The sequence below is a fragment of the Falco biarmicus genome, chromosome 17 (genome assembly GCF_023638135.1).
Source record: "Falco biarmicus isolate bFalBia1 chromosome 17, bFalBia1.pri, whole genome shotgun sequence".
Lineage (NCBI taxonomy): Eukaryota > Metazoa > Chordata > Aves > Falconiformes > Falconidae > Falco > Falco biarmicus.
In genome coordinates, this window is record NC_079304.1 from 3,104,784 (window position 1) to 3,127,102 (window position 22,319).

General features: G+C 65.6%; 2 protein-coding genes across 7 annotated transcripts; one reads left to right on the top strand and one right to left on the bottom strand.

Annotated features, from left to right (window-relative positions):
• Positions 1-1,063: 1,063 nt before the first annotated feature.
• LOC130160264 (cytochrome c oxidase assembly factor 3 homolog, mitochondrial) lies at positions 1,064-1,781 on the top strand. The gene is made up of 2 exons (XM_056362629.1): positions 1,064-1,300; positions 1,381-1,781. The coding sequence occupies exons 1-2, from the start codon at positions 1,099-1,101 to the stop codon at positions 1,491-1,493; spliced, it is 315 nt and encodes a 104-aa protein (XP_056218604.1). The 5' UTR covers positions 1,064-1,098; the 3' UTR covers positions 1,494-1,781.
• An 840-nt stretch (positions 1,782-2,621) lies between these two features.
• Positions 2,622-15,655, bottom strand: WNK4 (WNK lysine deficient protein kinase 4). Of its 6 annotated transcripts, none has more exons than XM_056362564.1 (20): positions 15,108-15,655; positions 9,121-9,293; positions 8,355-8,575; positions 8,103-8,260; positions 7,378-7,466; positions 7,083-7,302; positions 6,674-7,004; positions 6,373-6,503; positions 6,232-6,299; positions 6,010-6,151; positions 5,815-5,931; positions 5,594-5,740; positions 5,239-5,296; positions 4,967-5,119; positions 4,213-4,823; positions 3,865-3,961; positions 3,331-3,748; positions 2,951-3,153; positions 2,744-2,847; positions 2,622-2,657 (listed from the first exon to the last, which is right to left on the bottom strand). In XM_056362564.1, exons 1-20 carry the CDS (start codon positions 15,549-15,551, stop codon positions 2,640-2,642), a joined length of 3,903 nt encoding a protein of 1,300 aa, XP_056218539.1. In that variant the 5' UTR covers positions 15,552-15,655; the 3' UTR covers positions 2,622-2,639. The 6 variants fall into 6 exon arrangements, with proteins under 6 accessions (XP_056218539.1, XP_056218535.1, XP_056218538.1 ...); XM_056362560.1 differs by having other exon boundaries at positions 2,744-2,841; positions 3,331-3,751; XM_056362563.1 differs by having other exon boundaries at positions 2,622-2,660; positions 2,744-2,841; positions 3,331-3,751.
• Positions 15,656-22,319: the final 6,664 nt, after the last annotated feature.

The following is a 22,319-nucleotide window of genomic DNA, read 5'->3' on the forward strand; positions in this document are numbered from 1 at the left end:
AGGGCACTGAGAGCCCCCCCAGGGCTGCGCTGGGGCCTTGGCGTCCCAGAGGCACAACCGGGGAGCTGCAACCCCTCGGCAGCCAGGCTGTTTGGGGGAAGGGGCTCACGGCACCTGTTGCCCACAGGGCAGGTGTAGGTAAAGATGGGGATGAGAGGGAAAGTGAAGGCAAAGGGACAGGGACTGGGACTGGGTCAGGGACAGGGACCAGGACCAGGACCAGGCCAGGCCAGGCCCAACTACCAGGCCAGGCCCAGGCTGTGCAGGTGAAGGCAAAAGGACTGGGACAGGGACTGGGCCCAACCACTGGGCCAGGCCCAGGCTGTGCAGGTGAAGGCAAAGGGACAGGGACTGGGACAGGGACAGGGACCGGGACCAGGCCAGGCCCAACCGCCAGGCCAGGCCCTGGCTGTGCAGGTGAAGGCAAAGGGACAGGGACCGGGACCAGGATAGGGACCGGGACCAGGCCAGGCCCAACCACCAGGCCAGGCCCTGGCTGTGCAGGTGAAGGCAAAGGGACAGGGACTGGGACCAGGACAGGGACCGGGACTAGGCCAGGCCCAACCACCAGGCCAGGCCCTGGCTGTGCAGGTGAAGGCAAAGGGACAGGGACTGAGACTGGATCAGGGACCAGGACTGGGCCAGACCCAGCCGCCGAGACAGGCCGTGGCTGTGCAGGTGAAGGCAAAGGGACCGGGACTGGTCCCGGGACCGGGCCCAACCACTGGGCCAGGCCTAGGCTGTGCAGGTGAAGGCAAAGGAACCAGGACCACGCCCGGGACTGGGCCCAACCGCTGCGCCAGGCCCAGGCTGTGCAGGTGAAGGCAAAGGGACCTGGTCAGGGACAGGGGCCGGGCCCGTGCCCAACCGCCAGCCCAGGCTGTGCAGGGCCCCACCTCGGCGCCTGCCTGGTCACGAGGCCGCGCTCCGCCAATCAGAGCGCTCCTCCGCCACGCGCCGGGCCTCAGCCAACCACTCGACGCCCTGCTCCCGTTACACCTGCGCGTAGCCAGCCCGCCGCGCCGGCGCCCTCCTGATTGGCCAGCGTCCCCGCCGGATGTGACGTCGCCGCGCTGTGCGGAAGCGGCGGCGGGGAAGATGGCGGCGCCGCGAGAGCCGGGCGGGGAGGCGCCTTTCGCGCAGCGCATCGACCCGGAGCGGGAGCCGGGGCTGAGCCCCCAGCAGCGCCTGCTCATGGCGCAGGTGGAGCGCGCCCAGCGCCAGCGCGCTCTGCAGCGGCGGCTCCGCGGCCGTAACGCGCTGGTGGCGCTCGGCTTCGGCGCTGTGGTGCTTGGCATCTGTATCCTCCGGGGCCGGGGCGGGGTCGGGGGGGACGCGCCGCGGACGCACCTGCTCTTTTCCTTAACGCACCCCCCGCAGATGGCTACACCTTCTACTCGGTGTCGCAGGAACGGTTCCTGGACGATCTGGAGCAGGAGGCGGAGGCGGCGCGGGCCCGGGCCCGGGCGCGGGCCGAGAGTGCAAAGAGCTGAGGGCTCGGCCCGGCCCCGGTAAACCCCATGAGTGAGCTGCGGGCCTGGCGGGGCAGGATGTGCCCCGAGCTTGGGGGAATCGCCTGGCCCTGAGCACGGAGCAGCCGCCCTTGCAAGGGCCTGCACGGTGCTCGGTATGGTCCAGGGAAGTGCACAGGAGGACTCCCCTGCAGGCAGGGCTTCCCCCCTGCAGGCAGCCACCTTTCTCCTGGAGAACAGACACCAGGGCCTTGCTCCTGGAAGGAGCGGGGATGCCCATTGCTTTCCACAATAAACATTCTGTCTGGAGACTGTGTTAGCGTGTGTTGTTAAAGCAGCTGGGGGACTAGAGTCCAGCTCGGAATCTTACCACCAGCTCAGGTGGCTGCTGAGATAGGACAATTTTCTCTTTTGCTCTTTTTATTATCTTACTCAGTTTGCGCCCTTATCGCAAGCCAACAGCAAGGACAGCGTCCACAAGTCCCACTGAACAGACACAGACAGACCCCACTTGTATTTAATTCATATTTATGAAAAAGCTTTCCAGACCTCAGTTCATAACAAAGTGCACCTGCCACTGTTCAGATGCACCAGCTGGGGCTGGGGGAAGCTTCGTCCTGCTCCACAGCCAGCTCGATCTCAGCTGGGCAGGACGAGATGAGGGTGGCAGCGAGCAGGGCAGCACTAGGCAGTGGGCTGGGCTCTGCACGTTGTCCCACAGAGCGAGTGGGGCGGGAGTGGCCCCAGGACAGAGCTGGAGGACAACACGGTGGCAGGGTGGTGGTGGTGGTGATGTGTCATGACTGGGAGGTACTGGGGGATCGTTCTGCTCTGCCTGCGCGGGTTCAGCTCAGAGTAAAGCCATGAAGGATGGCAGCAGTCACATGTGACCTGCAGCTGGGGCTGGGCTTGAGCAAAGGAGCTGGGAATGGTGGGGAGGGGGCCAGGGGGGGCACGAGGAGATGGGAGGACAAGTGTGGGACAGGCCTGCCCTCCCTCTGATACAGAGGCAGCAGGTACCCGGGCGCAGGGCCAAGGGGCACAGGGGCAGAGGCAGGGCCTGGGTGCTGGCTGCCCCTGGGGCCGGTGCTGTCCTCCTGGGGGGTGCAGGGGCTCGTGCCCGACCCCCGCCGGGCAGCAGGCACTTGGTTGAGGTAGTTCATGAAGTCACTCCTGGCCAGCTGGCTACTGGGGAGAGAAGTGGCAGTGAGCTGGGACCGCTGGGAGCACCCTGGGGGTGCCAGCAGCAGGATCAGCCCCCTGCCCCTTACCATCCGGCCGAAGTCATCAGCGAAGGTCACCCCCTTGCTCAGCCGCTGCTCCTGCGAGCCGGTGCTGCTGCCGCTCAGTGAGTTACGGCGCATGATGCCTGCTGCTGAGACAGACCAGCCCTGAGCAGGGGGCACCCCTGACTGGCCCAGCACCCCTCCCAGCCCACAGGGGCCCAAGGAGGGAGTGGGGACAGCGGGGGCTGTCACCTGGGGGCTGCGCCAGCTCCAGGCGCTGCAGGCTGTTGCGGCGGGAGGGGTTGAAGCTGCCCTTGGAGAGGCGTCGCTGGCGGCTGGAGAGCATGGCAGCGGGGGAGACGATGGCCAGCGGTGGCTGCTTCCCCATCCGCAGGTACAGCTCCTCGATCTCCTTCTTCTGGGCGCTCTGCAGCAGCTGCACCTCAGCCAGGTGCCTGGGGAGGAGATGGGGGCTGGCAGCTGAGCTGTGCCCCACACCCAGCCATGCCAGGGCCTCCGGGGAGTGGGCATCGTCCTCCTGCCCGGGGCAGGTGGGAAGACCTGTCCCCTGTGCTGCCCGCCACGTGCAGCCCACCCCTCTCTCCACCCCCGCCACGGAGCTTCTCACTCACTTCTGGCGCAGGTTCTGCAGCTCCTCCCAGATCTCCTCGTCCTCGCTCTCGGTGTCGTCGCTGCTCAGGTAGGACAAACTGCGGGGGTAGCTCATCCACACCTGGTTAATCACCGCCTGCGGCGCGCTCTCTGTACCCTCCTCCCCGGGGCCCTCCTGGTCGCTCTCCGCCAGCGGCACCGTGCCCTCCTCAGCCTGCACCTCCTCAGGCTCAGCGTTTTGCTCCGCCATCTCCAGCACAGAGTCTGAGTCGCTGCTCGAGCTATCCCCCGTGTCAGGGGCCGCGGGCAGAGGGGAGCTGCTTGCTGCCGGCTCCGCACCATGCTGCTCACCCTCGCTGCTGCCCAGCACCCGGGAGCTCACAGCCAGGTCTTTGGTTGGTGTCACCTGGAACCGGCCCAGGATCTGGGGCTTGGCTTCTGCTGGGGAGAGGGGGCAGTTGGTGGGGTTTGGGGCACATGGGCTGGCAGGGACATCGCGGTGCCTCACCGCAAACACGGCCACGCAGCACAGACTCGGCCCTTCCCCACCTCACCTTCGTTGATGGGTGAGAGCTGGGCCTTGGGCACGCCAGGGGCTGGTGACTCCGAGACGATGAGCGAGTGGCTGGACTTGGGGGAGCCAGGTGGCACCTGAAAACATCCAAGCGCTGTCAGCTGCCCCACCCAAGGTCCCCCCATATCTCCTACCCCCCCTGCTGCTGCTCCCATGGCCTGGGACCCCCCACCCGCTCAGCCACCCCTGCATCCCAGGTGCTCCCCATGCCACAGGGCTCCCTGTCCCAGCCCAGGGCAGCACCTGCAGTGACAACCTGCCCCCCCCCCCCCGGTGCTGAGCCCTACTTTGAGCAGCCCCGGGGAGCCCCTTCCACACCCACACTCACCGTGCCGCCCTCCGGGCTCCCCAGTGCGGATGGCAGGGGACTGAGCAGTGTGGGCGTGCTCAGTGACAGCAGGGGACTCCCTGCAGCCTCGCTGCCAGCAGGGCACGGTGACGCCAGTGCCAAGGTAGGGGATGGCATGGGTCCCCCGGCAGCGGGGACATCAGCTGCCACTGACTGCAGGGTGCCACCGCAGGCCGGGGATGGCTTGGCCATGCTGGCGGGGTCGGGGTAGACGAAGCGTGGGGGCCCCAGGAGGAGGCTCTGCGGCCGCGGCAGCAGCGGTGGGTAGAGGTGCCCACCCGAGCTGGCGATGGAGGAGACAGCGGGCAGCAGCGTGTGGGCCACGCTCATCACTGCCAGGGAGAAGACGTTGGCCAGGGACAGGAGGGGGGTGGTGGGGGACCAGGGCGTGCTGGTCACAGGGGGGCTGAGGGGGCTGCTGGGCTCGCTGGGGACAGGGGATGTGGGGAGTGGCAGTGGGGACAGGAGGGCTTGGGGCAGGGCTGGTGGGACAGGCCCCCCTGGGGTGCTCGGGGGCGTCTGCGGGAATGCCGGCGATGCTGTCAGCCAGGAGGGAGCCATTGAGACCAGGGGCCAAGTCTGCATTGAGCCTGTGGAGAGAGGAGCATCAGGAGTGGTCCCAGGCCCCCCCCGGGCCCCCTGCTCCCCCACCCAGGAGCTCGGAGCCTCGAGCCACCAAGGAGCCAGCCAAGGCCGGTGGGATGGATGTGCCTGGCCCTGCCAGCGCTGGTACCTGTGGTGGAGCCCGGCAGCATCGGCTGCAGCTCACCAGCCGGGGCTGCCAGTGGCTCCGTGGGGCTGGCGAGGTCCTTCTCCGCCGGGGAGCTGCTCAGCAGCGGCAGAGCCGGGGACTGGACTGAGAAGCTGGGACTGGTGCAGCCCAGGTCTGTGGCACAAGGGTGACAGGCGATGCTCAGCCGGGGCGGGAGGTGCCCCACAGGACCCTCTGAGCTCAGCCAGGGCCTGGGGGGTGAGGGGAAGGGTCCACATGGGGCAGAGACATACCGCTGAGTGAGGATGAGGAGGAGATGGAGCGGGAGAGCTCCTGCAGCTGCAGGTCCACCTGCCGAGGGGGATGCAGCTAAGGCCAGCGCTGGGGCAGAGACCCCGGAGAGGCCGAGCCAAGCCCCTGCTGGCCCCCACCCCAGCCCCACCACGTGCAGGGACAGGAGCCAGCAGCTCCGCCGGGCAAGGGGGCACCCCAAGAGCAGGCAAGTGACCCAGAGCCACAGGCATGGGGCTGGGGGACCCTGCACCCCAGCCCCCTCCCCGCTGGGCTCCCCAGGGCCAGGCAGCACCCCCAGCAGCACTCAGCACCAGCAGCTTCGCCAGTGGTGCCGAGGCTGGGCTGGGCACTCACGGGGCTGCACTCGGCCTCGGGGGTCTTGGGCAGCTCTGTGGTGCTGTGTCCGTCCTTGCGGAGCAAGGTCTCCACGCGGTGGATGATGTCCCGGATGCGGTGGATGAAGCCGTCCCGCTCTGACATGAGGATGAACTCGTTGTGGACCTGGGGGCGGAGGGGCCGGTCAGCACCCAGCAGGACCAGGCAGGCCCCCGCCCTCACCCCCACACCGCGCTCACCATGACGGCCGCGATCTCCTCCGGGTTGTCCCCATCCAGGTCAAACTTGAAGGTCACCATCTTGTTGTTGTAGGTCTGCAGCTGGCACTCCACCACTCGGTCATTCTTGTCGGAGATCTGCGGGTGACAGAGCCGGCTCAGCCCGGGGAACACCCACTCTGCCCGCCCGGCACGGGTGGCACTCGCGGCACTCACGTTGGTGATACGCAGCCTGGAACGGGCTCGACGCCGCAGCAGCTTCCCCGAGACCCGCTTGGGCGGCAGCTTGGCGCTCCGCTCGCTGGCCGAGAGCCCCTCGTAGCCGTCGCTCATGCCGGACGCCACATCCGAGGCGTAGCTGTGGGAAGCCCCAACACCGGAGCATCAGCGTGGCTGCTCCCAGCCACTGCGCTCCCCCTCCAGCCCCCCCAGCCTCACCTGTCCACTGGGGAGGAGAAGCCGCTGGCGGGGGGCAGGCGCTCGGTGGGCAGCTGCACTGCAATGCTCTGGGGGGGGAGAGGACAGCGTGAGCCGGTGCCGCGGCTGCCCTGACCCCCAGCCCCACAGGGCTCTGCTCACCGTGGGGAAGCAGCGCAGGGGGCGGCTGGGTGGTGGGCTGGCGGGGTCCCCCGCTGAGAAGCTGCGATGGGCCAGGTCCGGGGAGTCCAGGAAGCCAGAGGAGCTCAGGTAGCCATCTGTCTCACCGTCAGCTGCGGAGGAACGCTCGCATGAGCACAGCCGGTGCAAGCCCCCTCCCTGGCTTGCACCCCTGGGAAATGGCTGCAGGGCTGGGTGTGCGGCACTGCTGGAACTGGGGAGGGACCCCCCACCCACCTCCCACCAGGTCACCCTGCTGTCCCCCCGCCCGGCGCCTACGCACAGGTGGCTGAGGAGTAGCTGGTGTGCCGGTAGGCGAAGTGCTGGTGCTGGTCAGCCTCGGGCTCCTCGGGCTCCGGTGGGAAGGGGCTGCTGAAGACGGAGTCCCCGGAGCCGGGAGTGGCCAGGGCAGGCGCGGGGGCACCAGGCGGCAGTGGGGACTTGAGGTCCTCCAGCAGCTGCAGGACACCCGGCGACTGCTCCGGCTCCGCAGGCGAAGGCACATCCTGAGCACGCTTCAGCTTCTCCCGTTTGCGCTTGATGGCCACCACGCGGTCCCGCACCGCCTTGGCCACCAGCTTGTAGTCAGCCTCACAGACAAAGCCCAGGACCACCTGGGGGGTGGGGGGGGCTCATCACGTTGGGGCATAGGGACCCTGCAGCACCAAGGGTCCCTCTGTCCCTGTACCCACCATCTCCTGGGCCACCTCCTCCGCCACGTCCTTGTAGAGCTCGAAGAGGAATTCGATGGCGTTGTTGTCCTTGTACTTGCCGTGCAACTTCTTCGTGTCATCCATGCGCAGCCAGAGCTTGAGCCCAGACTTGACGCCATCGTCCTCCTCGGCCAGCTCCACGTGCACCCCTGTGTCCTCCTGGAAGAAGGAGTGCTCCAGCAGGTCCTGGATGGTGTACCTGCAGGGAGCACGGCTCAGTGCGGGGCCAGGGGCTGGGGGGGCTCTGCCGCCCAGGCCCCCTGCTCCCTCCCACCTCTCGTTCTTGTCCATGCGGATGCAGCCCTCGATGATCTCCTTCAGCTCCGGCACCTTCACCTTGTAGAAGCTGCTCGGCTTCAGGCCCTGGGGGTGATGGGTGTCAGCTCCACCTGTGCCGGACCCTGCCACGGCGCTGGGTTCCAGGGCCGGGGGCTGCACCCAGGCTCTGCGGGACCACGGCGCTGCTGGATGCTCCCCCGGCAGCCGCAGTCCCTGGCACCGCCAGGCACAGCCCCACCGCAGCAGGGGACATGTGGGGACAGGGCTCCCAGCCCGAGGTGCCACGGGCCCAGCAGTGGCTCCTGCAGCCTGGGCCACGCGTGCCGGCACGGGCAGCCGGGGCCGGGACGCCCCAGGGCTCCGAGTTTCCACCCCAGTGGGCAGGAGCCGGCCAGGACCGGCCGGGGCAGCCGCCGTGCCGCAGGCAGGGGGTGGCTGAGCAGACCTTCTGCTGTTCCACCCCGTTAACGTGCTGGCAGCACCTGGCGTGGGACACGGTGTCTGGCCAAGCTGCACCCCCCAGCCCCCGCGGCCCCTGCACCCTCTCACCGCCCAGACTCATTTGAGCTGATGCATAACCTGCACAGTGATGCATTTTGGGGAGCAGTGACACCAGGCAGCTCCATCCATCCATCCAACCAGCCCCCTCACCCCGACTCCCGTGCCCGTGGCACCAGCCAGCAGTGCCCCCCCCCCCAGCCCGGGGCCACGGCTGCTCACCGAGGTGACCTTGCGGTAGATCTGGGCGGCGTTCTGGCACTCGGAGTAGGGGTACTCCGAGGTGGCCATCTCCAGCATGCACATCCCGAAAGCGTAGACATCCACCGCCTCGTCGTACTTCTCCTCATACATCTCTGGTGCCATGAACTCGGGGGTGCCTGGGGGTGGCAGTGGGGCTCAGCACCCCCTGGTCACCGACCCCCCCGCAGTCCCCATGGCGCAGCCACAAGCCCAGCTGTGCCAGGACCCCACCTATGACACTCTTGGCGAAGGAGGCTCGCTTGAGCGTGGCCAGACCCAGGTCCCCGATCTTGACCGAGCCGGTGGGGCCCGTGATGAAGATGTTGTCACACTTGAGGTCACGGTGGATGATGGGGGGCGAACGGGTATGCAGGAAATGCAGCCCCTTGAGGATCTGCCGGCTCCAGCGCTGCAGCACCTTCAGCTTCATCTCCTTGAACCGCTTCAGATAGCTGCCGGGGAACCCATGGGGCTCGGACTCACGGGGGTCAGCCCCCAGCCCCAGCCCACCCCCCTCTTGCCACCATGCCGAGCCCCTCGGGATGCAGGTGCCCATGCGGGGTGAGCAGCAAAAAAGCATCTTGGAGTCGGGGCTGCTGGTCCCCTCCCGGCTGGGCTCTGCAGGGGCAGCACAGAGAACCCAACCCAGGAGGAGCTGAGCCCCCTGAGCCACCAGCACTGGGAGCCAGCCGGGGCAAGCAGCCAGTGCCACCACCCCACATGGCACTGGGGTGCCCAGGCCACACCATCCCAGTGAAACTCCTGGCTCTCCAAACACACACCAGCGATGCCCGATTTCTGTCTCCAACTCCCAGCCCTGCCCTGCCATCCACCCAGATCCCACCTGAGCCCCCTGCAGCCCATCATCCCCACCCAAATACCCACGTCAAATACCTGGGGGGTGTGGGGGTGTGTGCAGACCCGTCCCTCGCCTCACCATCACTGCAGGGACCCCCTCCCCTCCCCTGCGCACCCCAGCCTGGCGGTCCCCGCTCACGTTTTCAGGGTGCCGGACGTCATGAGCTCTGTGACCAGCACGATGCAGACCTGGCCTTTGATGGACGATTTCCAGGAGTCGTAGAAGCGGACAATGTTGGGATGCTGCAGCCCCTTCAGCATCTCCACCTCCTCGCTGAACCGCTGCCGCTCCGTCTTCGACAGCTTCCGTGTCTGTGGGAGCCAGGGGGGAGGTGAGGGGGGCAGGTGGGGTCCCGGGCAAGCACAGGGGATGCCCTGGCTTACGGGTGACCCCCACGTCCTCATCCCCACCCCCTGTGTGCGAGGCAGCAGGGGCTGCTGTGGCCCTGGCGCTGATCTGGGGTCAGACCTGCTGTCCCCCCGCAGGGGCTCACACGAGGCTGGGGCTGTCGGTGACCAGGGTGTCCCCCCACCCAGCCAGCCCCCGCGTGGCACCACTCTGCACAGAGCAGAGCCGCTCTCCCCTGGCTCGGGGAGGGCTGGCCAGGGTCTCCCACGACAGATGCTGCACCCAGGAGCCCGGCTACTTCCCCCTGCCATGAAATCTGCCCCGTGCCAGTGCTGCCCGTCCCTGCTCCCGTCACTCTTAGCCCCCAGCCCGTGCCCACCAGAGGACAGGGGGTGCCCCAGCCCGCAGGCACCCAGCCCAGAAGACACGCGGGGGCTTTGCGATGGCCGGGCCCACCAGCGTGCCCCACACAGCCCCTGTGCCCCCCAGGACAGCCCTGCCCCCCGCCACGGCATCAGGGGCTCCCAGCACAGGGCACCGGTGTGGCAGGGTGCCACCAGCCTCAATGAGGCCTTTGTTGGGGAAAGCAGGCGGGGGAGGCTCCAGCCCAGGTTTTTCCGTGTTCCTCCTGCTTGAGTTAATTAAAGAAGAAATTGAAGCCGAGGGCACTGAGTGGGGCTGGGGCCAACGGGGAGGACGCAGACCCTCGTCCACGGCTCTGTAGCGCAGGAAGGAGGGAGCCGGCCGGCCAGACCCACCGGGAACCCAGCGGAGCAGCAGTGACTCCACCACAGCCCGGGATCCCGGGGGGCCCGGTGCTGCACAGCCTGGGACCCTCCCAGCCGGGACCCCAGTCCAGCCCATGCTGGCAGGGCAGAGCAAACTGGAGCTGCCGTGGGCGGCCACCGAACTCCCACCGCCAGGCGCTGCCAGAGCCATGCTCGGCTCCTTGGCCAGTGGCTGCCATCCATCAGCCCGGGCAGCTTTTGTAATATTTTCATTGCATCACAGCTGGCCCCACGGCCGGGCTGGAGCTGCTCCATAATCCCCTCTGCTTTTAACACACGCTCAGGGACCCGGCTCAGCCCAGATGAGAACCTGAGCCCTGTTGCAGCAGGATGAATGGGACCTTTCATACCCAAGGAGGAAAACAGCGAGCGAAGCCCCAGCCCAGCGGCACGCTGCCTGCCCTGCCCAGTGCCACAGCCGCCCTCAGACCCCCGGGCCCCCCACTCCCCACCAGGGAGCCTGGAGGCTTCACTGTGCCCCACAAGCTTGCAAGGGCACGGGGAAGCCCACATGGGCTATGAAAATGGGCAGGGAGGGAGCCACGGGCAGCCACAGTGCTCTGAGCTCAGTGAGAGGGGACCTCACTTGGAGTGGTTGTGCCAGCGCAGCCCCCACTGGGCCACCCCCGACCCCAGGCAGGACCACCAGCACAAGGTCACCTCTCCCAAGGTGCCTGGAGCAAGACCTGGGGGTTCGAGCTCGTCCCCCAAGCCTGCACCAGGCCTGCTGGGCTCCCCCGGCACCGTTCTTCCTGCAACCACCAAAGCGGCAGCCGGTCCCACAGCCGGGCACGGTGCTGCTCTCCCAGCTGAGCGCCAGCAGCGGGGACCAGAGCCCTGCCTGGCCAGAGGAGCGGCTCAGCCCAGGACAGGGCACCAGGGAGGGCATGGCTGCCAGCAGAGCCCCACCGCCCCGCACGGCACGCAGGGACACCGTGTCCTCTCCTAGCAGCACCTCGCGCTGGGCAGAGGAGGATGCTGGGGATGGTGGCACGGGGCCGGGTGAGGAGCTGGGTGGGCAGCGGTCCAGCCCCATCCTGCGAGCCAGGAGCTGGCTGCCGGGGAGCCCGGCACAGCCAACACCGTGAGCCGAGGCCAGTGCAGGAGGAGCGAGGGCCAGGCACGGTGGCCAAGGACGGCGCTCGCCTCCGAGGCAGGAGGCTCTCCCCAGCCAGCGCGAGGAAGCACCAGCGCTTGGCAGGGTCTGCAGCCCCTGCAGGGCCCTGGCTCCGCGTCGCCCTGGCCAGCGGGTCCCAGCAGCCTGCGAAAGCCCCGTGTGCGGCGCTGAGAGCACTCCTGCACCAGAGGGATGTTCATAGCGATGCTGTGATGGGGCACAGAGCCAGTGCTGGAGACCACCCAGCACCCTCCCTCCAGCCACGAGCACAGCACCTCCAGCTGCAGGGATGTCCTGAGCCCCCAGCCCCCGGCAGAGCAGCTGGCACTACGGCAGCAGTGGGTGCCTGCACCCCACTGGTCTGCCCCCACCGTTTTGCAAGTGGTGACCCCGTGCACGCTCGCAGACACACTCATGTTCCCAAGCACACAGGACCCCCATGCAACAAATGCCCACCGCTCAGTCTCCTCAGCTCATCCCCCAGATGGCAAAGCCCCTGGCCCCACGTGGGGCTGAGTCCTGGACACTGCCCCAGGGCCTCGCCAGACTCGGTGGCAGCAGGATCCCCAACCACGGCACAGGCAGGATGGGCTGGGCACGGGATGGACAGGATTTTGAGAAGATGAAGGAATTTGGTGTCCCACAGCCCCTGGGGCACCAGCCCAGGTTACCTGCCCCACCTGGGCATGGGAGCTGGGGGAGGCTGGGCAGAGCCCATTGCCCAGGCTGCTCTAGCCTGCAGGGAGCCTTGGGGGACCCACAGGAAAACTGCTCACAGCCAGGTATTTACAGCTCAATCCTGCTCCGGGCCTCCAGTTTCCTCCCTGCTTCCTCTTTCCCTGCCGCCCGCAGCACCTATCAACAGAAATAGTCCCAGTCTAAAGCTGGAAAGCACAAACAGGTCACGGCAGGGCTGCAGGACACAGGCAGGAGGCAAAGACAGACGCTGTGTTCAGGACTGGGGGGCAGCAGCACGGGGGGGGGGAGGGGATGGGGATGGGCAGGTCCCCAAAGGGGGTCCCACAGGAAGGCAAAAGTAGCCTCCAGGTCACCAGGCACTGGGGAGGGAAGGGCAGGGCAAGGACGGCATGGAGAGCTGGGATTTGGGATCGGAAGCCATCACAGCAGCTGGATGAGGCTCTCCAGACCGGAACAGGTCAGAGCTGAGGTTAGGTATTCATTTAGAATTGAAAGGCAATAAAAGGAGAACTGTGAAAGACACAGGACAAAGCTATTTTTAAAAGGGCAGAACCACAACCATTTTTATTTGCGGTTCCAAATCCCATATTTGTGTCACAGTGTCTGATTCTTTGCATGATTGCTGAAAAAACCCAAACTTTTAAAAGTCTGCTTCTGTGCTCCCAGCCCCTCGTGGGATGTGGATTTTGGGACAAGAGACACTGGATAAAGAGCAGTCAGTGGGATGGAGCGGAATACTGCGTCGAGAAGGGAGAGGGGCGGGGGGAGGGCTGGGAGGGGGGGGGGCAGGCACAGGAGCAGGGCAGGGGCTGCCTGTGCTGCTGACCCTCGAGGGGTGCTCAGCTACAGCCGGGCTGCGCTGCCCTGGGAGGGTGACAGCAGAGGGGAGCCAAGTCTCCCAGACACTGTGGGATGCTGACAGGTCCTGGCAGGAGCTCGGCCTTGGCACACATGTCCCCCACCAGCCCCCCGTGAGCCGAGTGCATGGCTCCCACCCGCGCTGGCCTGGCAGGCTCACGGAGCCGGCAGCAGTGCCGGCGTGCGCCTGCTGGACTCGGGGCACAGGAGCATCTTTGCTTCCCAGCTCCCCTTCCTCCACCTGGACGGTGCAGCCTCATCCCCGCCACGGCCACCTCGCAAGACCCCAGAGCTGCCCGCGCTGGCTGCAGGCATGCCCTGCCTGCACCGCTGCCGGCTCTTCGCCAAACAGAGCCCTGGGTGCATGCGGCTCCAGCCCTGGGCTGCAGGGTGGGCATCGGGGGCCGCATCCAGCCCCAGCGGACAGGCAGGAGCTGTTCTCACACAGTGAGATGCGGACGGGGACCCGCAGGGCAGCACAGCCCGGCCACAGGGACAAGCAGGAGGGCAGGGAACAAGCTGTGCTGGCAGCCCCGCTACGGAGCTGGGGCACTTTTGTGACGAGGGGCTCACACCCGCAGGGAGGGACATGGAGCCAGCCAGGTGGGAAGCATCGGGCACAGCTGACTCATCCAGAGAAGGTCCTGGGCTCGCCAAGGAGAGCCTTTCCCTGCCAGCAGCGCGCTGGCACTTCCCTCGCCGCGTGCTGCTGGGGACACGGGACTCAAACGGAGCTCAGGAGCATTTGGATGGGGCCGTGCGAGGGAAGGAGCGCTGAGCCGGCTCGGCAGCCAGCTGAAGCAATTGTGCAACCCACGAAAGCAGGCAGAGGCCCAAAACCTCACCTTCCGCACCAAGGGGCCATAGTCAGCTCCTCCAGAAATCACCCACCACTATCTCAGGATCTCTTCTTGCACTGCTGGGCTGCAGCCACCCCAAGGACCCAGCCCAGGCAGCCACACCAAGGTTTTAGGAACAAGACAATAAATAAACTTGCAAGACACGTTTTTCTGTGTTAACAAGGACTTGGACCTTCCAGCCACTGCAGCCATCCCAGAGCCAGGAGCCTGGTGGAGACTTTGGACTTTACCAAAGCCCCTCCCCAGGGGCTCCAAGAAGAAAAGGGAGCCCCACGGCACAGCTCTCCCTGGGCACCTCCACGGACAAGATCAGGCCCATTAAAAGCAACAAGCGGGACAAGGCATTGAGGAGGCAACACCTTCACTGCCGCCTGCAGCATCCCACTGTTAGCATCCTGCTGCTGGGCAGCGAAGGGGATGGAGGAGAGCAACGGCAGGGAGGAGATGGGGATGCTGGAAAACCACAGGTCTGGCTGCTCCCAGCAGAGAGCCCTAGCAGCATCACAGAAACCACACACGGGTGCCCACAAATACCACTTCAGCCAAGGTCAAGCTGCTGGAGCACACCAAGGTCACACCGTACCCTGCTCCCAGCTGACGCCCAGCCCCAGGCTCGCCGCAGGCACGTGCCCCTGGGCACGCCGAGAGCTATCGGAGCAAACCTCGGCACCAGCGCCAGCACTGGCACAGGCGCGCGTGCAGAGGCCAGCACCGGAGGGGGCACCCCTGCCTTTGCTGCCCCTCCGGAGGGAAAGCTGCAGGCTGGCAGGCATTGGAGTGCCCAACCCTGGCAGCCGGTCCCAGATCCACCTGTAAACCCCCCGAGCGGGGACTGGCACCGGGAGCGCCGGCACCCCAGTGTGCTCCATAGCACGGGCAGCAAGAAGGTAAATGGAAAACAGCACGTGATGGGCAGGAGGGCCAGGAGCAGTGGCGTTAAGCAGGGATCCTGGGTCCAGGCCAAAAGCCCCGTGCGGTGCCCAGGCACTGGCAGAGCTGGGCATGGGGCAGTGCCGGGAGCCCGAGCCTGGCCGCAGGTGCCCTGCCCTGCCACTGCACATTGGTGCTGTCCCTGGCAGAAACAGGGGCTCTGGGGTCCCCGCTGGGCTCCAGCCCCAGGGGATGCCCTGTGGGTCCTGCAGAGCAGCCCAGGCAGGCAGCGGTGGGCAGAGGGGCTCTGGGCCGGCGCAGAGCAGGGAGGGGAGGGGGTTGCCCACGCCAGGGAAACTGGACGGAGAAGGGTCCAGCTGGCCCCTGCTGATGCCCCCTCCCCCGGGGCGGGGGTCTGGGGTGCAGGCAGGGGTCTGGGGCAGGGGGACGGGGCTCTGGGACACAGGCGGGGGTCTGGGGCAGGGCGGCAGGGGTCTGGGACACAGGCAGGGATCTGGGGCAGGGGGACGGGGGTCTGGGACAGGACGCAGGCGGGGGTCTGGGGCAGGGGTCGGCCGGCCGTACCTGCAGCTCGCACCAGGCCACCTCCACGGTGGTCTCCGTGTCCAGCCCCTTGTAGACGGTCTTGAAGGAGCCGCGGCCGATCTCGATGTCAAACTTGAGGAACCGGCCGTCGGGGGAAGTGGCGACCGCGCGCGTCTCCACCTCCTCGCTCTCCGTCTCCTCCGGCTCCCGGTGCCCGGCGGCAGCCGGCGGCGGCGGCGACCCCCCGCGCTCCCCGCCCGGTGCCGGGTAGCCCAGCAGCTCCAGCTCGGCCGAGCTCCGCCGGTTGAAGCGGGAGGAGGCGCGGCGGGAGTCGCGCCCCGAGGGCCGCCGGCCGCGGCTGCGGTGCGGGGCCCGCCCGGGGAGCCCCGGCCCCGGCTCCGGCTCCAGCTCCGGCGCGGAGCCGCCGCCCGCCCGTTCCGCCTCGGGCTGGGACATGGCTCCGGCGGGCGCGGCCGCCAGCATCGCCTCAGCCCGGCCCGGGGCCGCCGCCGCGCAGCTTCGCACCTGGTGCCGCCGCGACCCCACGGCCAGGAGCGACCGCCGGGCACCGGCCCCGGTCCCGGCCCCGCCGCGGCCCCGCCCGGCGGCACCTCCCCCGCCCCGCCCGGGCCCGCCCCCGCGCGGCCACCGCCCCCCGCCTGCGCTGCGCCACCGGGCACGGCACCGGGCACCGGGTACGGCCCCGGGCATCGGTCCCGCCACCGGGCACGGCCCCGGGCACGGCATTGGCCGGGCCACTGGGCATGGCACCGGGCACTGGGCACGGCCCTGGGCATTGGCCCCACCACCGGGCACGGCTCTGAGCACCGGGCATGGCACCGGGCACAGACCCGGGCATTGGCCCCGGCACCGGGCACGGCTCCGGGCACTGGGCATGGCGCCAGGCATTGGCACCAGGCACGGACTCAGCTCCGCCACTGGGCACGGCACCGGGCACCGGGAACAGCACCTGGCATTGACCCCACCACTGGGCACAGCGCCAGCACTGGGCACTGACCCCACCACCGGGCACAGTACCGGGCATTGGCCCCGACACCAGGCACGACACCGGGCATGGGCATGGCCCCGGGACGGGCACCTAGCGCTGCGGCTCGGGCTCTGTGCATGGAGCAGCCACCCTGCAGCCCACGGGAACGGGGGGCATCCCCTCCCCCCCGGCACGTCTCCCAGCTGGGCCCTGGCCAGGGACCACTGCCCAGACCCCCCCCTGGAGCTGTGCTGCCGCGGTGCCCCGGGGGCTCCGAGCCCTCCCTCCCAGCAGGGAGCCCCTTCCCCAGCCATCGCCCCCATGGGGGGCTCCAGGCACTGGGGTCCCTGCGACCGCCTGGGGCAGACGATGCAGCCTTGGTCGGGATGCAGGAAAGCGCCTGGTTTGGACATTTCCTCGTAGCTTCTGCCTCAGGGTTCCCGAGCAGCGTGGCCCAAAGACCCCCATCCCACTCCCCACACTGCAGGGTCAGTGGTCGGAGTCCCCCCGGGCACCATTCCCGGTCTGAAATCCTGAAAGGAGGGACAAGCAAACGGGAAGGTACGAAGGTGTGTCCGCCTTGCGCCGGCCAAAAGCCCAGACAAGAGCTTGTTGTCTCTCCAGGTTAAACGAGGAGCTTGTTCTACCCAGTGAGGCTGTTTACACAAAACACAAAGCAATCGAGGCCACCGTTAATTTCTTTTCCCTACGGTCAAATTGTTTCTACTCAACGATACCGGAAACATTACGGAGAGGATCAACACGGGAGCACAGCCACGTCCTCAAGGGCTGGCACAGGCGGTGATGCTGGTGATCCAGGCTGGCTCCGCCGTACAGCTACAGGCCACGGCCCCCCCAGATCCCCCTGTCCGGCAGGAGCAGGGAGAAGCATTTTGTTTGCTACACGTTGCTCCTCCGGGAGCCTTGGCTAGGCTGGCTGTCTCAGCGCTGACCTCCCACCCAGGCAAACCCTGCTCCCGCTCATCCAGCCCTGCTCTCCAGAGGAGCCGGGTACCACCTCCCCAGGACGGGGTTTGCGCGATGTTTCCCCCCTGGGAGCTGCTTGCCTGCAGCGTGGGCTGCTGGGCAGGGAGCAGCGACCACATCCTCACCCAGCCCCGTGCACCCCAGAGCGTGCATGGGGCACGGTCCCACGGGAACCACCAGCGCTGGCTGGAAGATGTGTGTTGAGCACCGGCTTCCCCGTGGAGCTCTGCCTGCTGCCCCGGTTGCAAAACGCCGGGACTGACAGGCTGGTGGGCTCAGGGCTTACACTGGCCCTGGCACAGGAGACACTGGTGTTGCAAGGTGCGACACGGTTGGACTCAGGTTTGCCAAACAAGGATTTGGATGAACCCTGCCCCAGACCTGCCCAGAACCTGCCCGCTTCTTGCTGCATCCGTTGCCAGAAAGGGGGGCATCCCTGCCCCCCCGCCCCGCAGCTGCCTCCAACACGACGTTCCTTGGGCTGTCCCGCTCCTGTTGAGCTCTCTCCTTGAGCACCCACAGATGCACCAAGGAAGGAGCCCACACAGGAGCTGTGCCATTGCTGTCCCAGCCTGGAGAGCAGGAGAGGCAGGGGAAAAGCTACCCCTCAGCCTCCGCTTCTCCTCCAGAGCCCATCACAGGACACGAGGTTACAGCTTTTACTCATTTAACATGTCAGATTTAAACCCCTCCCTGCTTAAAAAGTAATTGCTTTTATTTTGATCCTGTCCTGACTACAATTTCCAGCAGAGGTGGAGATTTCAGTCCTCCCTGGCTGAAAAATCCTCAGCCTGAGCCGCAGGACGGGCAGCGCTGTGTCTCCTGCAGGAGCAAAGCTGGCAGCGACGGAGCCTGCTAGAGCATCGCTCCCAGCACCGCCAGCATGCTGATGGCTGCCTGAACTAAACCAGACCACGGATCTGTCCTCGGAGAGAAATGGTGCTGGGTGGGTTGGGAGCTTCCACCGCCCTGGGACAGGCACGTCCAGCTCGGCTGTCCCCAACCTGGGGAGCCCAAAGAAAGAAACCCAGCCCTAGCTCCTTGCTCCCTCTGCACAGCACCGAGCAGGGCGGCTGCAGGATGGACCCAGCTGGGCTGTGCTGGGGCCCAAGGGTGGCCAGCCCCGAGCTGGGCAGGGGGAAGGAACTTGTGCAGCTCTGAGCTGAAACGCTGCCCAAGCCCCTGCTGCTGCCCCCAGCCAAGGGTCTCGCACTGCCCCACCTCGGGGACACGGCCCAGGCTGGCAGGGAGCCCCAGCAATTCAGCAAGAGCCAGGGAGCCAGGCAGGGATCTTGGCTCCATCTCTGGCAGGCTCATGTCCCCTTATCACCCGTTTTCATCATGAAACGAGATGCCTCAGAAGATCCCAGAGGAGCAGAGTGTCCCGGTCCTGGTGAGGCCCCTGCAGATGGGAGAGGAACTTAGGGGTGCAGTTTGCTCTGACTGCTGCCCTCCCACACCTCCCTGGTGAATGGCCTGAGAAGTTCCCTGGCCGCCCCCCCAGATGCCATCCCATAGCAGGGGCTTGGCAGGGGTGCAGGTCCCCTCCTGACCTGGCCCGGGACACCAAGCTGGAGCCAGCTTGGCCCAAAATCTGGAGGTTCCTGCTCCGCAGCCAGCTGCCCATGGCACCACTCTGATGGTGTCCACAGCTCCACGGCCGTCATCAGGGTGACATGTCCGGGCTGTGGGTGCCAGTGCCACCCTCTGCTTTGAGGAACCGCTGCAATCAGGCCATGTAACCCATTTCTCACTTGCACTTGGCTGCCAGGAGGAGAACGGGAACTGCGTAATTGCTCTCCTCAGGATTAGATCACGAACCAGAGCCCTGCTCAGCTCCTCGCTCCAGCAAGCTGTGCCAGGAATTGTCCATTCTGATGCCAGAGCTCAGGACAGGATCACGGAGGGGCTGCAACGGGTCTGAATGCAGGCATCCCCCGTGGAGATGAAGGATGCACAGCTCAGGCTGCCAGGCACAGGGTGGTCATCCTGGGAAAGGTCAGAGCGGAGGAAGGCTCCACAGTGCCCTGGGGCTTGTTTCACAGTTGGCTTCAGCATCCCATGCCTGGGGGCTTCCAGCATCATCCTGCCGCGCCCCTCCTCGCCATAACACAGGGAGTTCAGGGAAGAAGAGATGTCACCCAAACCTCAGCTGTGGCTTTAACCCAGGCAGATAACTCCGGAGGATTTCCTTAGCCCAGAGTTACAGATGTAACCTGCCTCCAAGTGAATGCTGACATATAAATTTATCAAAGTGAAACAATTCTCGCTCCTAACTAGCTGCACGAAATAAAAACGCTCGGCGTTTTTACATCCCCAACCAGCAGGATCCGAGTGTGCACAGACTGATAGCACCTTATCTCAGCACCGGCCCCCCAGCCCCCACCTCGCTGCGGCCAGGAGCCCTAATCACTGTGGCCAGACACTTCAGAGTGGCCACGGGCCAGAGGCGGGGGCCACGCCAGCACCCTTGCCCCACAGAAATGCCACTTTCTCCAGCGGCCAGGCTGGAGAGCCAGAGCCTGAGCCGTGCCCGTGGTGGGGGAGTGGGAGAAGTTTGGGGCTGGGTTTTAAACTCTCCTAATGCCAAAGCCCCAAAGCACATGGCATGGCTCAGCCCCGCTGCAGCGATGGTGCGGGCAGTCCCCTGCCACGGGCAGCGCAGCGGTGGCAGAGTGGTGGCCGGTGAGGGAGCTGCCTGGCCGGGCTTCAGCCATACCCCTGCGTGGGCACGGGCCTCCCCTGCCCGGTGCTTCACTTACACCGAGCCCGAAGCACCGGGAAGAAGCATGCCTGCTCCCGTTCACAGGAACACCGTGTGTGAGGCTGCCACACTTGCTCCCTCTGAGCAGTGTAATTACATCTCCTCCATCTCTACCCGGCACCCGAGGGCTTCCACACCGGAGCAGCCTCACCACATCTCCAGGCTGCCTTCGGTGTCCCAATCCCACAATTACATCATCAAACGACATGAAGCGCTGATTACAGATAAGGAAATGCGCTTCAGAGGACAATTAGAAGGTCCTGTGTTACCTGCTGGCAGGAGCTTACATCACCACGAACTACAAATTGCCACTGTCGCCCGCAGAGGGAAGAGCCAGGGAGCATCTGCTCCCTCGGGGGTGGCAGCACCAGGCAGCAGCAGCAATTCCAGCCCCAGGACCTGTCCCACGGTCCCAGACGGTTGCCAGCAGCGTCTGCTGCGGCACTGCGGTAGTGCCTGGCACAGGGAGTCAGTCCCACAAGGACCTCGCAGGCACGGCTGGATGCAACGTTTCATGACTGGCTGAGAGGGTAGAGAAAAAGGAATTTTACACCTTGGCCATTCTGAAGGGAGGGCTGTACTCTTCCTCCTCCTCTCACTAAGTTAAGAACTAAGTAGGAAGCTGAAAAAAAGTGAATTGCTGCCAGGAGCGCCTTGGAAAGAAAAAACTGGGCTTGGGATTATCTAATGTCACATCAGCCATTTCCTAAGAAGGGAGCAAATTTAATTAAGAACACAGACTCACCCAAGGACAGCCAGGTTATGCACAGCACATGCAACTCAGAACACAATGCTGAGAGGTCAGCATCATGCATATGGAGAGCAAGAAATACAAACATCCCGGGCCTGGCTGCTAAAAGCTCGTTATTTGGGATCAAACGCAGATCAGGCACAGAACAGCCAGCACAGAAACACGGCTCGCTGCAGGGGTATGAAAGCAGCAGGAGGGGAGGGCGCAGCAGCCAGAGAGGGAAGGAGTCAACGTGGGTGGCATGAGAAAGGAGGAAGAAGCAGATCTTGGACATCAAAACAAGCCAGGGGAGACACTGGTAGCAAATGATTCCTACACAGAGACTTTCCTGGCTGCAAACACAGAGGGAGGACCCCTGCCCAGGCAGCAAGCCCTGCTCTGGAGTCTGTGGCTGTTGCGAGGACACACGCGCTGCCTCTGCCAGGACACGCTGTGGGGCTCCTGGCACATGGCACGGCGCAGCCTTTGCTCCTGTAAGCATGGCTGGCAGCAGCCACGGGGAGCTGGGCTCGCTCAGCCGCTGTCAAGACATTCCCCAGCGAGACAGCACATGCTGGCACCAGGACGGCTCTTTGCATCCCCAACACATCCATCCCCGAGGGCTGCCACGTCTACCTGCTGCCCCCAGACCTCACAGCGCAGGTGGGAGCTCAGCCCAGGCTGCCAGAACAGGTGCCCAGGCACAGGGCACATGAAGCCAGCCGGGGCTGCGCCATCCCATTTATCTCCTGTCACCTCCGTTTTCGTAGGGACAATGGTCTCCAGAAAGGATCGGAGGCCAGCGCGGCCGTGACTCATCACAAGCACCACCAGTGCCTTTCTCCAGCAGAGGAGTGCTGGCACATGGGAATTCCGCCGCAGCACTGCCGTCACCAGCACAGAGAGGAACGCTGAGCACCCGCCTCCAGCCACAGCTCCAGAGCAACATGCCCAGACCAAGCCAGTGCAGTTTGGGTCAGTGGGCTCCTGCTACAGAAAGGAAATTTTTATATTTCACAGCCCCACAAACTCAGCCTGGACTCCAGCACCTTGTCTACACTGAAAATTACCTACCGTCGACGATGGCTGTCAGCAGCGCTGCAGCTGAACCAGTGCCAAATCATCCTCCAAGGGCAGGGCAGGAAGGACAAGCTGTTCAGCACCGGCTAATGCGTGCCGGGGAGCCGGCACCATCTGCTCCGCCGGATCCCACAGCGACCACACTGGGCCTGACCAAAGGTTGCTCCAGTGCAGCGCCCCACCTCTGCCTGCAACAAGTGCTGAACGCTCGGGCAAGGAACAGGAAAGGCGAGCGCGATCCTTCCGCAGCACAGCTGTACACCTTCTCCTGGTGAGTGATTAAGGATTTCCTGGGTCAAAGCCTGTACCTGGGTCACAGTTGCTGACGAGCTGGGTACTTCATTATCAGCACCGAAAATCTAAAAACTGAAGTCATACCCTCCACCAGCCGCTGTTGTAAGCTTACCCCACCACCTCTGCGACAAACCCATTAGCTTTCAGCGGACTGCAGGTGGAAAATGAATGTAAATGTTGCCCTGAAGGCAGGCAGCATGGGCCAACACGGTCCAGAGCTTTGATATGTGGAAATAAGTACTGGTGCTACCAGCTTCCCACTCGGGTGGGGTGGCTCGGCAGGCCCACCCTCTCCCCAGCACGCTGCTGTGTTCATCTGGTGCAGTAAGGAAACACAGCTGGAGGGCAAAAATCCAGTACACCGCTCTGTTTTGTTTCTGATGGAAAAATAGACAAAAACATCCAGGC